Source organism: Zootoca vivipara, chromosome 3 (assembly GCF_965207765.1).
Source record: "Zootoca vivipara chromosome 3, rZooViv2.hap1.1, whole genome shotgun sequence".
NCBI lineage: Eukaryota > Metazoa > Chordata > Lepidosauria > Squamata > Lacertidae > Zootoca > Zootoca vivipara.
In genome coordinates this window covers 38,854,610-38,871,176 of record NC_142586.1, presented here as the reverse complement: position 1 = coordinate 38,871,176, position 16,567 = coordinate 38,854,610, and the positions used below count along the sequence as shown (strand labels likewise).

The following is a 16,567-nucleotide window of genomic DNA, read 5'->3' as shown; positions in this document are numbered from 1 at the left end:
GCGTCCCGGTGACTAAAGCACCCAGCGGTTGCTCCGTTTGCGATTCCTCCGCTGCCCGAGAGCTCAGTAGAGCGATCGAGAACCAGCGGAGTGGAGTCGCGGGAGCCATTTTGGGTTCCAACTTACCTCCTAGAAGCGAAGCTCCGAGTCCTTACCCGGTAAGCGGCGGATTCTCCCAAGAAAATAAAATGTCAAAGTAAGTCTGGACTTTAATTTGGAATTTGATTTGGACAATTGGCTTAAGGGAAGAGACCAAAAAAAAACAAAAAACCGGGAGTCAGTCTCTACCCTTTGAGCAATCAGGGGCAGTGTTTTAGCCCGAAGCCAGAAGAAAAGGAATATAGAGAACTAAAAGCCCAAAGGAAAGTTTTTAGTAAGAAATCCCTTCTCAACCCGGGACTCGGTACCCCAGGAGAAGCAGCGAGGTGCTTACGAGAGGGAAGGTTGACAGCTGTCAACAATAAAGGCTAAACGATTTGCGATGAAAAGAAAAGAGATACAGTGACTGTATTATAAGAACTTTGGGAAATTACTTTTCAGCCATATTGGATCTTTTTTGCTTGGGAATTCAGACCCTCCATGGCTCTTTGTCCTCTTATCTCTCTTCTGCCTTTGTGTGAGAATGTCAACATCCGGAACATCTGTTTTTCAGAGGACAGTGTTAAAACTTCTTGGAGACATTGTAACTGGGCAACAACAGCTCAATGCACAGCTAAGAGACATTAGGGAACAATGTCAGGAACTGAATAAAGTTATCCATAACGGGATTGATAATGGGAAATCAACATCTGAAGATAAAGTGCAAGATTACATAGAAGAGGAAGAAGGGAAAGCCCAGCTAGGAGAAAAGACTGAGCAGGATTTATGTGAATGCCTTGTTACCTCTGAATTGGAGCAACAAGAAGTGGAGCAACAAGAAGTGGGACTGATTTCATGGGAAATGTGGGAAAATGCACATAGGCAAGGGAAAGAGTGTGGTATGATAGAGCGGTAGAGAGAGGGGAGGGCAAATGCTTGGGTGGCAAAATGGGATACATTGGGAGTGGGATGAGGTTATTTTGACCTAAAAGTAGGCTAGAAAAGGAAAAAATGGTTATGGAATTGGGATTGGGTTTATGGAATTTGAGTTTGGAATTTGGATTTATTTTGGAATCGCTGTATCAAATGGGGGAAGGAGTTCAGGAGAGAGGAGGAAGTAATAAAGGAAAGGAGTAATATTATGAAAAATCCTTGTGGGAAGAAGATCAGGCTAGGGAATTAAAATATGATATCTGTTAAAAAATGTTTTTATGAATTTTGATAATGGTATGATGTAAGTTTAATGATGATAAGTTGGAATTCTCTTTTTTTCTTTGCAATGAAACTGTATGTAATGATTTTGAGAAACCATGATAATCAAGGGGGAGAGCCGGGGGGAAGTCACCCCCTTTTTGTTTTGTTTTTTCTTTTTCTTTTTTTTCATTTCTGTCTTAGGTCAAAAGACATGTTTGGGTAGATAGTTGGGCGGTTGCCCTCCTCTGTCTTCCCTCATCGACCTGGGGCGCACTGGTGGCAGGGGTGGGCTCTGGGGGGGAAGGGGGGGAAGGGGGGGAAGGGGGGAGGAGATAAGCCCGGCTATAGAAATGAAACGCCTTCGACCGTCCAGCCTTCATAGGAACCTCTCGTGGCAGGAGGGGGCCTGGGGGGGTGGGGTGGAAGAGGGCGTGAAAATATGAAATGTATGTCTTGCTGTATCTTATTGTGTAAAATGAAAGATTATTGCTTTTTGTTTGTAAAACTAATAAAAATAATTATAAAAAAAAGATTTTTAAAACTTATGAGTATATAGAGATGTATGTATGTATGTTGTGTATTGTGGTTCTCTCTAACAAACTAACTATCACTGCATTTTAAATGTATCTTCTTTTCAATAAACACTTTTCTCTTCTCTTTAAAGGGTCTGGCTTTCACCCTGCAAGAGAGACAACAGCTGAATATTCATGGACTGCTACCTCCTTGTTTTCTTAGTCAAGACGTTCAAGTTTTAAGGGTTCTTAGAAACTTTGAAAGACAAGCATCAGACCTGGACAGGTAAAGTCTTGAACTTGAATCATTTTTAAGGGACTCAGATATTTGTTTTTAAAAAGTGCTTTTAGGGAAAATATGACAAATGCTGAGATTCAACCAGTTATACTGTACTGTATTGGCCTGAATATAAGCCACAATTTTCCCCCAAACTCCGACCATGAAAAGTTAAAGTGCGGCTTATATTTGCAACCGTACAAAATTATCCAGTATGCTGCCAGGAGCGTGGGGCAAACAGCACCAGGAGCACGGCAACGCAGGGTAGTACCAAGGCCAGGAAGGGAGAGAGCGAGGAAGGGAGTGGCTTATATTCGGGTATTGTCTTTTTTTCTTTTCCCCCTTGAGGTTTAAATGTGCAGCTTATATTTGGGTGTGACATGTTTGGGCCAATACAGTAAATTTCTTCATACTTCAGTTATCCATATTGGCCTCATGTGCAACTGAGAGATAACACCCTTTGTTTATAGTTTCTACAAATATAATGCAAGATAAATTAAAGGAGGCCTTCACTTTCTGCACATTTATAAAAACAGCCTCTCTTTCATCAGCATAGCTAAACAAGGACTGAAAAAATTCATTGGGTGTTCATCTCAACACCTTGGCCTCACACAAACGAATTTAAACAATGATTTATGTTGCCATAATTACGGTACCAGGTCGTTGACAGTGTAATCTGCATATACAGACATTTGATTAACAAATCACAGTGGCCAGTGTCCTCATGTTAACTTGATAATTATGCAGTTCTTCAGCACAATGGACTGTTTGAGGAGGTTGAAAAGAGCAACATGATAGGAACAGAGAGAAGCACTGCATGCTTGGGCATTTTCCAAAGAGTGTGCTGAGCACCTCTTTCTGAACAAGAACACTACTCTGAGCATGGAATTGTATGTGCACAAACAGCCACTCATCCTGATTTGTAGCCAATTATATGGTAATTTAAGTCTAAACATTGATAATTTTGTTGAGCAGTTGACAGAACTGGTGTTTGCACTAAAAAAAGTAAGCATAATTGAAAAATATTTGTGAAATACTTAATTATGGAATCAAAAAGCATGTAGTGGCTTGTTTGGAGGTGTTTTTTATATTGCTAGTATAAATGTAAGAAGTATAGGCATGTAAAATCTTTGACATGCCTGTAAAGGGTACATCCTGATGCCCAATCTAGTGTAGATACTGTCTGTCTGCATTGCAGTGTTTTCAGTAGAATACACTCTTTGTTACATATAAATACAGGGGTACATTTCATTGAATGTACTGCAGTGCAGATATAGCATCCACAATGGATATGGAAGTGCACCCTATTTACTCTGTGCTTGATTCTATGTGAGGCTGTTCCCCTTTAGCTTAATTGACAGGCTACACCAGTTTTGCATTAAGCTGCTCACTGCTCTCTGCTGCCATCATTTGGTAGTAGCCTTGGAGTAACATGCACATGTAACTATTGATTCCTGTGATTTTGAAGGGGATGATGTTTCCCACAAGTTCCTTCATACGCCCCACCCACTGGGAGTAGAAGACACCTGACCCATCCTCTTTTTCTCCATGCAGCACATCAGCTTTACTAGTAGAGGGTGTTTGTGATAGACACAGCACCAGTACTGAACCATTTAAATTAGAGTCAGGTTTGCTTATGTTCTTAACGTGAAGGACTATATCCATTTGTGGCAGCCTGCTTGTTCAACAGTGGTTTCATAAGTGGGAATTTTTGGTTTAGTGAACCAACCAAATCCAGTGGGAGTTTTGTGCTTGTGAAAGATGTTTCATGACCACTTGGCACAACTCGTATAATTATATTGGTGGCAGTTAAGCTGTGCACATCAACTTCAACTCTAAACCTTCTTGTGCTAACATTGTGTTGGGTGTCACTTAATTTCTATAGTTGCTTGCTTATTTTTTATTTGGTGGCAAATGAGATATGGGACAAAAATTCAAGCTTTTCTTGCATTTACATTTTTAAAGGATATTCCCTAAAAAAGCAAGCAAGCAAGCAAGAAAAAAGAATTCCACTAGTCTTTTCCACATACTTTGCTGAAAAGATCACTTTTGCAGGCTCTGCAGTCCCGGTTTTTTTCCTAAAGAAATGCACAGGAGAATGAAATATTCTTAGGGGTTTAAATAGAAGCAGCTGGTTTTGGAAAATGAAGAAATAAAATGAAAGTGGGCAACTGTTCAGAAAAAGACTGTGTTTCAGCCCTCTCCTCTGGCTGCTATGCATGCCTGAACTGTCTGGCATAGTCTGCATTAGGTTATGCATAATACATTCTCCACCTGTCATTTTCCTATAGAAATGAAATGGTGTGTCCAAAAGGTTCATCCAGAAAAACTATATATCGTTCAGAATGAAAGATTATGAACTTGGTTACTTTAGAGAGGGAAACCCTCCTGGATTTCAAATGTGTCTAAGACAGAGATGGAGAGGAGGTGAAAGTATTCATTGGACATGAAATAATGCACATCTGGCAAGCAATTCTGAAAATACCTAGGAAAAAATGAATGTGCAAAATGTTAGTTATTTTCCCATTTGATGGATAAAATGTTTATAATGGAAATTATACACTGCAATTGTATACCTTTATTATCTGACACGTCTGGCCAGTGTCCAAAGGAGCTTCTGCATTTGCAATGGATATGATATGCAAGGCACAGAAATACATGCAGCATCCTGAACATAAATGGGTTTGGGTCTGATCATTGTCTGATGGGGGACCACATGAGAAGCCTATGCACTCGTCACCTTAAATTCTCTTGGAGAAAGGTGGGAGAAAATGTAATCAGTGAATAAAGCAAATGAAAGAGAAGCTTTAGAGACCTTCCTTTTGATAACAGCTGCCAAGCACTGCTAACAGGTTGCTTCAGAAAGTCTCAGGACCTTTTGGAGCAACTTCTCCAGCAGCCTGAAGAACTGAGGGTGATGTACGGGGGACGGGGGGTCAGGGTAAGTAGAAACTCCATTATGACTGCTGAAAAGTGTTTGTATGTGCACTGGGATCTTTGAAACCATTTTTATTGCCTCTTTTTCTCCAAAGCATTTATGTTTGAAACTGAATAGACTTAAATATTAGTTGGGGGGGGGGATAAAAAAAGAGATAGCAAAGTCATCTTAGCAACCTTATCAAACTTAGCAGAGCAGTAGACACAAATTATAGTTTCCAGGGGTGGCTAACCTGTGACCTTCCAGATATTGTGGGATTGCAACTGCTACCAGCTCCAGCCACATGGGCGTACCCAGGATCAAAACTAGGGGGGGCAGGCAAGCCATGGGGCCCGGCCACGCCCCCCAGCCACCCAATTGGCTGGCTGGCAATGACGTGGCCGGGATCCCCCCAGGAGGCGTGGTTTACGTCCACGCCTCCCGGAGGGTGAGCATCCCGGCTGGGGCGGCAGAAGGCGGATCCTCGACGGGGCGGCAGAAGGCGGAGCCTCGACGGGGCGGCAGGGCCCGCCGGAGCGAGCGCAAGGAAGGCGGGACTAACCGTGGGACGCAGCTGGGGCCGGAGCTGTCCACCTCCCAGACCGCAAACGGGGTCATGGGCAGCGGGCCGCCCGGTGCCGCCACACTGCCCGGGGGGCTGCCCGGATACCCGCGTGCTTTCAATATGTGTTTTTTTATTTCAAGTCTGGTGGTGATATGGTATAGTTAATGTGCCTTGGACTTGAAAGAGACATCCTTTCAGAGATGAAAAATACCTTTAATTGAAAAAATACCTATTTATATCTAATTCACTTTTGGTTTATATATAGATGACTGTATAATTATATAATTCATTTTTCACAGATATATTCTGCTGATGAGCCTTCAGGATCGAAATGAAAAACTATTCTATAAAGTGCTGACTTCTGATATTGAAAGATTCATGCCTATTGTTTATACTCCCACTGTGGGTCTGGCATGCCAACAATATGGTATAGCATTTCGGAGGCCAAGGTATGTAAGGTTATCCTTCACATACAAGTAATTGTATCTTTCTTCCTCTTGGCTGGTTTCTGCTACCCCCCCCCCCCCCCCGGATAGTTGAGTGTAATCCAAAACTCGAATCATTAGGATAGTTCAAACTACATTAAGTGTACTTTTAGCATAGGTAAACTGCAAGTTGTGTAGCACTACAAAAATAAACTGGTGGTACTTCAGCGTTTTAATAATTCCTAATTATTTTTAACATTGCCTAATTGAACTAGATTTGTGGAAGAACCAATATTGTATGTTAATAAAAGGTAAAATAAAATATCCAACATTGATTTAATAATTTGAAAAATATTAGCACTGTTAATATCAAAGGTGGATTACAGTTTCAAAATAAAAATTACAAAGGTCTGATTTTTGTAATTTATTTTTCTCTAAAAATGTTGAAATAAGAACTCTTTAAATCACTTTAAGATGCTATTATTGCCCTTGGCAACATCAGGCAGTCTCTGCAGTTCACATTTATTTTCCTTCCAGTTGTGTTGGTAGCCAAGTTTTTTCTTTCTTTCATTTTATCAGAGTTTTCTCATAGTATATTTATACAGTATCACTGTTTACAGTGATTCCCTTGGTTCTCTTTTAAGGGGCTATAAACTCCATTACTGAAATGTTTGAGCAACACAATGCGTAAAATGCTCAGAAGTTAATATTTTTAGACTTCATCTTAAAGGGAAAGATCTGCTGCTGTTTATAAATTGATAATCACTTCTGAAAATAAGTGAATCCACAATACTAATGGTAATTGTAATTCCACAGCCCTTATCAGGGTTTTGCAATTGTTGTATTAATGCTAGAAATATGAGGGAAACAACCCTACAAAGGACCCTTTCATTTTTGACCATCTGCTTGGCAACCTGAATCAGTTGAATTCCAGTGATGTGTGTGATATTATTGTGTTAAAATAATTTGCATAATTTGCACTATATTGTCCTGGATAAATATGTATTCTTGTTTTAAATGCTGTGATAGCAATAATTTGATAGTTGGGTGGATGAGGGCACAGATTTGGAGCATTTTATGCTTCTTTGAGAAGAAAAAAGTGCCACATGGAGTAGGTACTTTCCAGCACTGAAAAATATTCTGGTTAAGAACACCTTTCTGCCCCACATCACTGATGAAGGGAAAGGAGTACCAAGATCCAGGCCAGCTCTGCGAGCTTGTGTTTCTGGAGTGGCAGGCTCCCAACATTTTGTACATTATTGGCATTGGAAGGAGCAGGAAGCCTATGAGGAAGCACTTTCCTGGTCCATCTGAACCAGGATTGGATAGGACCTTGGAGACAGTCAGATTTCCACCCCATGATCAGGATCTGGATGTGGTGTGGAATAGGTAGTGCTTTTCTCTTCCTCTTTTTGAAGTCACCAGCTCTCATTTGTCTGCTTCTTTGAGTTGAATATCTTCCATTGAACCTTATGATGTTAAACTACAGTACCCACAGCCACTATATCTCCCAGTATTATGTTGATTTGCACAGAGACAACGTATTTCAGGCTAAACTCCCATCCCAGTCCTGATAGTGAGAGATTGCAAAAGGCTGTACTTTCTGCTAGGGCTTTTTTCCCAGCTGGAACTTGGTTCTGGCAGCTCTCAGATGGGTGCCATTGCCATTATAAGAGAACAAGGGAGGTGTTCATGGTGAGTTCTGGCACCTCTTTTTTCTAGTAAAATAGCACTGCTTTCTGCTCCAAGGAAATGACTTCTGTGGAGCAAGTACTGGTACTCAGATATCTGAGGTCATCAGACTAGAGCATGATTGTGTATTTCAAAGAGGACAATGGACTTTTCCTTTCCCAGGGCTACCACCTGTGCTTAACTAGGATTATTATCATTTATTATTATATTTATACCCCACCTTTCCTCCAAGGAGCTCAAGGTGGTGTACATGATTCTTCTCCATCTCCATTTTATCCTCACAATAGCCATGTGAATTAGGTCAGGTTAATATCATGCTGTGCAAATCTGTCAATTGTGTTACAGTTGTACACTGAGTTTTTATATAATCAATTATGGTGTGTTATGTCATTCAAAATGTGAATGAAGCTGCATATGTAGTGTTTAACTGAAAATACAGGTTAGGTACTAGCATGTTCCTGAGCATTTAGCTTTATTGAGGGCTTTTGACGTACTGTAATAGAATTTATTTCCAGCTTTTGCCTCATGCCCATATTATTTTTTAAATATTATTTCCCCCTTCTCATGGACCTGTTTTAACTGCCCATCCCATAAACCAGTATAATAAAACTGAAGTCCGTCCTCAGCATTACTTAATTACCTCCGAATAGAGTAAATTGATGTTACCAAATGGGCATAATAGGTTGTCTAGCTTTTTCTTGAAGTCTTATTTGAAGGGGGGGACCCCATCTTACTAAAATGGAAACATAAGCCATTTCCTTTCTGTATTAGTGTTTCAGGAAAATAGTGTAAAATATAGTATAAAAATGACAGAATAGCATAGTTATGTCATTAGAAAGCCTCTAACTTGGGAATTGCTGTGGTATTTCTGGTATTAGTATCCCAGCAGATCCACAACTCTTTATAGATTTTGCACTGGTAACTTATCTGATATTGAGGTTAATTCCTGCTTTCCCTGTGTTTCATTAAAAAATGATTATATCACAAATCAACAATAAACTTAGGTATTTTCCCCATCTATGCATAATTACAGTTATGATAACTACATATGTGCTGTGTTTTGAGCCAGATTTTCCAAACCCAACAAATGACAAGGGGTGTAATGTTACACTAGATTACAGTTACATTCCCTTCCCTTGCTTGTTAAGCTTTTTTTTTTTTAAAAAAAAAACCCGTTTAGGCCAGGTCATATAATATTTGTAATTCTTTACAATTTTGATGTGCTCAGTCTGGTACAAATGCAGTTGTGATCTAATGAAATGAAATCTGCTATGGAAGGAGGACCATTCCACAATCCCACTTCATTTATGGGACACAGTCTGTCTCCATGCAGGAACAGCCAAGCCCTGCTTTCTTCACTTCGTTCTTGGTCTGCATGTCACCACTGTGACAGGCCATTGCAGGGAATGGGAGGCCTGCTGCAAGCTTCTGTTCACCTGACACTGTCGCTGATCAAACACCTTGGGACCCACACCAAAAGGTGTTCCAAGTAGCCTAACAGCGAATGGGGGTTAGGGTAGCTAATTGCACATCAGTAAAAAAGAGAGAAAATGTGATGCTAAAAAAGAGGTGTGCATAAAATTTGCATGTGCACAGATTCACACACACACACACACACACACAAATATATATATATAATATGTATATGTATGTATATATATACAAACCTTTAAAAATAATTGCTATAGTTTATATAGACTGTGACCTGTCTGCTGTGCAGGTCCTAACTGTTGATGGGCAAGTTCAGGGCTCTTCTTACTTGAATGGGCAGTCTGGTTTAAAGATAAAAAAGAGGACTCTCCTATACAAAATAAGATGTGTAACCACTCAAATTGGGTTACATAGGAATATGGAAGGCATTCACATGTATCCCATTCTCTCTAATATTTTAGTGTGTTGCACATATAAAAGGGAAAACAGCCTCTGTTGTGTCTCTTAAGTTTCCTCTCCGCCACAAGTATTCAATAGTTCTTCCTCTCAAATGGTTTAAAGATGTAGGCGTAACACTTAGCTTAATTAAATATCCTTACAGGATGTTCAATTGGTAGCTTCCTGACTTACCTCTCCAAAGCTGCCAGACAAAATTATAGATGCAGACTTCTGCACTAGATTCTTTCCATCTGAAGTTTTTTGATATAATGTTTATTTTATATTCTTGAATTGCAGTGAATTCTTAGATACGGTATGAAACATGCAGTAAGTTCATCAAAGACAGGCTAGCTTTCTTTGTTTCCTTCACAATGTGGTTTGCATATGTAGCTTTATTTTAACACTATAAAAGATCCTCATAGGAGTGCATCTAACAGTATTGTTCTGTGATTTCCTTTAGCTTTTTTTTCTTTTTAAGTTGTAAACCTGCAGGAAGGGGACCATAATCACTGCTGTACACTACCCAGTGAATTATGATGCCTTTAACATAAAATATACTGATAACAGTTGCATCTTAAAGGTTTGCGTGGGGGAGTTTGGCAGGACACTTTCACATGTGTTCTTTTCAGCTCCTTTCTCATGTCGTTAAGCAAGGAAATGTAAGATCAGAAGCAGCTTTGTTGTATTTTACTTTTTCTAGATGTTAATATACATGTGGGTGGCGCTGTGGGTTAAATCCCTGAGCCTAGGGCTTGCTGATTGGAAGGTCAGCGGTTTGAATCCCCGCGACGGGGTGAGCTCCTGTTGCTTGGTCCCAGCTCCTGCCAACCTAGCAGCTCGAAAGCACGTCAAAGTGCAAGTAGATAAATAGGTACCGCTACAGCAGGAAGGTAAACGGTGTTTCCGTGTGCTGCTCTGGTTTGCTAGAAGCGGCTTTGTCATGCTGGCCCCATGACCTGGAAGCTGTACACTGGCTCCCTCGGCCAATAACGCGAGATGAGCGCCGCAACCCCATAATCGGTCACGACTGGACCAAATGGTCAGGGGTCCTTAATATACATGCATTTCTTTGACTAAAGAAAGATACAGGCATTTAATTTCATCTCTATCAAGACCCAGACCTATAGTGCTGAACTTGTCCCTGTTGTAAGGTGCTTCTATAGTTTACTAGCAATCACAGCTTTATTTCTGCAAGCATGAATGCATTTCTGACTACTGCAAATCCATCATCCCAATACCATATTCTGAGCCTAGTGTGTGAACAAGGGACTCCTACAGTCCTTCATTTCCCCATGTATAGCTTTCTGCTTGTTCTCTGCCAAAGTGCTAGCCGCTATTATGAGGTAGATTTTGTGTTCCAAGTTTTGAGTGAAAGGTATAAGATGTCTTACTTTATGATCCCCCCATTGTGTCTTGGACTATTCTGAACCACATTTCAAATTTCTGTGTTTTGTGAGAGAACTATATCAATGCTAATACCTGACTATGGCCTCCTCACCCTCGAAATATTTACTGAGTGACTGTAGAGCTTTGTATTTTGTCAATTCTGTTTTTACTTTGAAAGCATCTTTCAATGTGAATGGTCCCATTGATAATCACTGGGTAGTTATTACATGATACCTCAACAGGTCAGTAGCCTTAACATTTCTCATAACGCACAGTACAAACTGTTTCCCCCCCAGTATACAATGCACTACCTCTGTTTCTGTGTGTGGTCTACTACGGTATATAGAGTTCCCACAGCTGTTGGTTTCAGCATCTTGATTGTCAGTAATGACATGATTTTAAAAAACACACAGCTCTCTGGTTACAAACCAGAAATCCCATGGACTCTCTGTCACAGTGAATGAGCTTTCATAGTACAACCTGGGTATATTTCAAACACAAATAACTGATTTTGTTCCAATTAAGGTTCTACATGATTTGTTTAAAGGAGATTAAAACCAGTTGTACCACCAAAGTGTTAGTATGCACCTGCCAGACAACATATCCTTTGTGTTTATAAATTGATGCTGGTCTCGTAGAAAGCTATACTTTCTAATTTCAGTGGTACGAAGCAGGGGAGAGAGATGTCAGCTAACTTAAAATACAGTCTTGTCAGTATTGAGAAATATAAGCCAAGTTTTTGTTTTTTAAACAAATATTTGCTGGTAATTCATGCTCAAAGGTATATCCTGCTAATAGTCTGAAAAGCATAGTACTGTACTCTTAGAGTACAGGCAACTCCCCACTTACGCATGAGTTATGTTCAGGGCCCCCGCAAAGCTTTGTTGAGGCTGCTCAGCCCCCCTGCCTAACAGCTGACACATGGGGTAATGCAGCCGTTGCCGCTTTGTAGCCTCAGCAAAGCTCTGCTGCCCCTCAGGCTTGCAAGGAGATCCTTCCCACAAGTGTCATCTAGTCCAGCCCCTGCAATGCAGGAATCTTTTGCCCATGACCCTAAGATGAAGAGTTGTGATTATTTTTATGATATAAAATGGAAGTCGAAAGCAACCCCATATCCACCAGTTCCTGGGTTGTAGGTTATTTTTGTTCACTTAAGTACACACCTAAGGGCAGCTAGCTTGTGTATAGTAGCTAAACCTACAAGTTGAGCTATGTTCCCTTCAAGAGAAATTGTCATGCTGCCATCAGGTAAAATGCTTCTGCTGCTCTGTTTATGTAACTGGAAATAATAAAGAAAAACTTTTGCTGAGAAAAGTCAGGAGGAAAGAAGCCTATAGAGTTTCTTTTTCTTCTTTGGGGAAGGTGTTGCTGATGGGCAAGATCAGTTTGAATAACTTATGAGTGATCATTTGTTTCTGAGGTGAGTAAAACCTTTGCCTCTGTAATCTTTTGCATAGCTGCAGATATTCTGCCTGAGGAAAACCAAGCATATTCCTACACCGGTACTTATTATTGTGATAGACTGACCTTCTTGGACTTGCCTCTCTTGATATGCCAATAAAACATTATTGTCTCCATGGCACAATCAACTGATAGTGGCACATGTATTATGTGTACCTCAGTATTATGGAGCATGTGAACAGCACTAGTGGCTCCTACTTAAACTTCTATATAAAAACTAGCTGGCTTGGCCACGTGTTGCTGTGGGTTTTTGTGTTAAATGGACCTTTTTCTGTTAAATGGACCTTCAGAGTCTCCCTTTAGAGTCCCCTCACCTGCCCTGTCCCAACCCTGACTCCCCTACTGTAAGTTTTAAAAGTAAGACTCCCCCACCTACGCGTGTTCCTGAAAATGTCCCCACCCCCTACTGCTTTGGCTAACTCAGGGTCCTACCTCCCCCCATGGCTATGTGTTTCCCTCCTCCCTTTGTTGTGCCTCATCCCTGTGAGCCCCCTCCCCCGTTGTTGTGCCTCATCCCTGTGATTCCCCCACCCTGTGAAAGGCCCATATTCTGTTTGTTTTTGCCTGTGGCCTACTGGGCAGTGTTGTGGCCTACTCAGTTTTCCCTGTCCCAACCCCCCCCCCCCTGCTTTGGCTGACTCAGGGTTATTCCTTCCTCCCCATGGCTATGTGTTTCCCCTCCTTCCCTTTTTTGTGCCTCATCCCGGTGTTTTTTTTGTGTTTAATCATTATTTTAACACATGTGTTTAATCATTATTTTAGGCATGAAAGGTGCCCTGATGGGCATGGAACGTTGTGGCCAAATTTGTTACATTACGGTTTAGCAGTTATGGAGAAAGGCTGTGACCTCCGCACGTGCAATGCCTACATTTTTATATATATAGATGGTTGGAAATAGCTGGGGTGATTTACCACCACCACCGCACAATTTTGTGGAGTATCAAGGAACTCCAGAAGAGTTGTTGTGTGTTTTCTGTGTGAAAATAAGATTATTGCAAAATTCCTTTTAGATTCCTATATACCGTACTAATTGTGGACTCATAACTTCGTATGAGTGCAGATGCTCATGTAGCCAAAATGACATGATCTGAGTATAAGAGGGAGGGTATTTGAAGGCTTGGAGGAAGTCACAGGTTTACAAATGTACAAAAATCTTTTGGGGAAAACACATGAAGGGGAAGAAAACCCAAGAATGTCCTAAAAGGACTGAGCATGCATTGTGACCACAGGATGCTGGCTGACTGTTGGAGGCCTGAGCCTGTGTGTGTGTATGTGTGAAAACTGGAGGACTGGAGAAATGAAATGTAATATCCTGGAAAAGGGCATGGTTGAATGACTGAAACTCTGAACAGGAGGCATCTAACTTTAGCATTTTGATATATATTTAAATGGGGTGCCTCATTTAGCTGCACATGAATGATATTGCTACTGTAGAATTGCGCAGTAGTTTGAGCTGGCAGAGTATAGAAGAGAAGGATCATGTATTTAAACATGTATCTGGTCTGAAAAATGCAAAAATACTAGCTATTGTAACTGAAATTTCCAACGTACAGTGATATAAGAAATGCTGTCATGTGTGGGACAATTCTTGTTGCCTTATTAAAAGGTTACCTTTGCCATAAATCAAGTTGGGGGTGGGGAGGCGAGAAAAGAATTCCCCTATAAAATAGCAGCTCTTTGAGGGAGTCTCTCCACCACCACCTTTTTCAAGCTGCAAGTTTAGGTGTGGGAAAGTTCAATGGAACTTTTTCGTTAAGATGCCAAAAACAACTTCTTTGCCCCGTCTGTGGAACACCCAGGTGTTTCAAGTTGATTAGCAAGCTCAGTGTAAGGAAAAATCATGACCAAGTATTCCATTGCTTAGTTTTGGAAACTTCTGAAAAGTGAGGAGGCTAAACATTAGGATTGCATTTCCATTTGTAATATGGAAAGCAAGTTCAATTGTTTGCACCAACGAAATCTTGAGCAATAATTGGAAATCATCAGGGCAGAGGGAAACTACCATCATTTGGAACTTACACTACTGAAGAAAATATATTCCATTTTAGAATAATCCTTAAATTTTATATTTAATACTTTCTGCATTTACTGAGTGTGAATCTGTAGACTGTAAACCAAAAGATAGAGCATGTTCTGCCTTCCCTTCCCTGTCCAAATTCTGGTAAGATCAGGAGCAGATATGTGGTTCACAAATTTCCTCTCCTAGAAAGAGGGGTTTCTATTGTATTTTGTAGGAGGTGATCCTATGTTCAAATAAATGTGGTATATTTCAGTTAGGGAATCACCTTATATACATGTCTGAATTAAAGGCTAGTATCTGTTCCTTATCATACTGCATACAAAAGTGAGAGAGAATTGCATCTTGGACTGATGAATGAGTGCAGTATAATTTCTTAGGCTTGATCTATGTTGTCTTGTTTAATGTATCATTGCCATTAGATGAGACCCCATGTAGTGCAATGCATGGGGCTTCTCCTTCCTCTCTTCCCTACTACAGCCTCCACTTGTTCTGCCCAAACAACTTGGGGAGAGTGGGGACCCTCTGGAGCAGATTTTGGGGACATGTGGGCTGGAAGGGGGAGAGAAGAAAAATGGAAAGACCTGTTGCACAAGTGGATTTCTGTTGCATAAGTGGGCAATCATATTTTAATGTCACCCTGCATTCTGAGAAGCCTGACAAGGTAACATGACTTTTGGGATGTATCATGTGGCTAGGTCTCTCTTCCCCTCCCTGAAAAGGCAATTTGGGAATGTTTGTGTGCATTTTGCATAAATTATTGCATCAAAATACACAGGCCTGGTTTGCATGTCACATTAAACCATGGCTAAAATAAAACTATGGTTTAATGTGAACAAGTGGCATGCTGCTTAGGATTGCATTGTTAGAATATAATTACAAGTCAAATAAAAAACACTGCATGAGGCATCTTTGTTAAAGGGATAGGGAACCTATGGCTCTCCAGACTTTGGACTACAACTCCCATCATCCATGACAATTGTCCATGTTGACAAGGGTTAACAGGAGTTTGAGTTCAATATTTGGAGGGCCACAGCTTCCTTATCTCAGCTTTGTTATTTCCCTTTTTGTTTTCTGATATTTTGTTGCACCTGGTTATAGGGGATGAGTGTGATGGTTGATATTTTTCAGTTTTCATCAAATGTTTGTGGTAGGTACAGATGAAGACTATATATAGAGAGATGTTTGGAAATTTATTTGGAAAAGTATGGAGTATAAGTACATTATATTCTCTAATGAATTAGGGTTGATTTTTTATTGACTCTGGGCCAGATAAAGTCCAGATGCTTAGTCCTTTCAAATGTTACCTTAGGAATTCATCCAATTTATTTTTTAAAATTTCCATGGCAAGGTTTTGACAGTCTATTAGGTCAAAGACTCACTAATATATTTTAATGAAGTCATAATTAAAATAGACTCTGTGTGATAGCCAGCATAAAAATCAGCAATAAAATGAAATAATTTATACAATTCATAGAATTTTCTACCTGCTCACGTTACACATATTAGGTGGATAAGGGGAATTATGTGAAGGAAACAGGACTGCAGAATCTTGAATATTCATCAGTGGCTCAGTGTGATTCCAGAAGATTGAATGTTTTTATAAATGCCTCTGAAGGAGCAGTAGTTGGTGGATGGCATCCTGAATAGATTAGTAATTTTACTGTGAGTTAAAGATTAAAATGAAGGCAACTGATAGGATGGCATTAAATTGTGAATGTAGACAAAAGTTCAAAGTTTTTGCCCTGACATATTTACTTGTCATGCTGACATATTGTCTCTGTAATAATATGTGGGGTGCTCTTAACACCCAAGCATAAAGTTTAGGACTGATTTATTTCTATAACTTTTTACATACGCTAAGTGTTGCATACATTACACATCTGCCCCCATGCATGCTGTTGTCTACTCTGTCATTCATATTTCAGAAGGAATAATCCATAAGGCAAGCAATGGAGAGAAGCTCTTCCTTAGACTGTCCCTCTTACCCTTATGACTGGGCTAGGTCAAGTAGCAGAGGCAACATACTTCTGGGCTAACCTCAAATGATCTCCAATGCCAGTTTGCAACACATTACAATGCAAAATGAAACAGGACCCATCCAGCAGCCCTTGTTCCATTTGCTTTTGATGGCAGAGGCCAGAGGTTCCTTCTCTGTGCTTTTGTAGTTTCAG

General features: G+C 40.3%; 2 protein-coding genes across 5 annotated transcripts in view; one reads left to right on the top strand and one right to left on the bottom strand.

Annotated features, from left to right (window-relative positions):
• ME1 (malic enzyme 1) overlaps window positions 1-16,567 on the top strand; it is a 131,685-nt gene that overhangs the window by 23,017 nt on the left and 92,101 nt on the right. For both annotated transcript variants that reach the window (XM_035109508.3, XM_035109509.3), the window contains exons 2-3: window positions 1,937-2,070; window positions 5,843-5,992. In XM_035109508.3, coding sequence (XP_034965399.1) covers window positions 1,937-2,070; window positions 5,843-5,992 — 284 coding nt within the window. The remainder of the gene's footprint in view (window positions 1-1,936; window positions 2,071-5,842; window positions 5,993-16,567) is intronic.
• LOC118082296 (uncharacterized) overlaps window positions 1-16,567 on the bottom strand; it is a 128,038-nt gene that overhangs the window by 23,461 nt on the left and 88,010 nt on the right. The window lies entirely within an intron of this gene.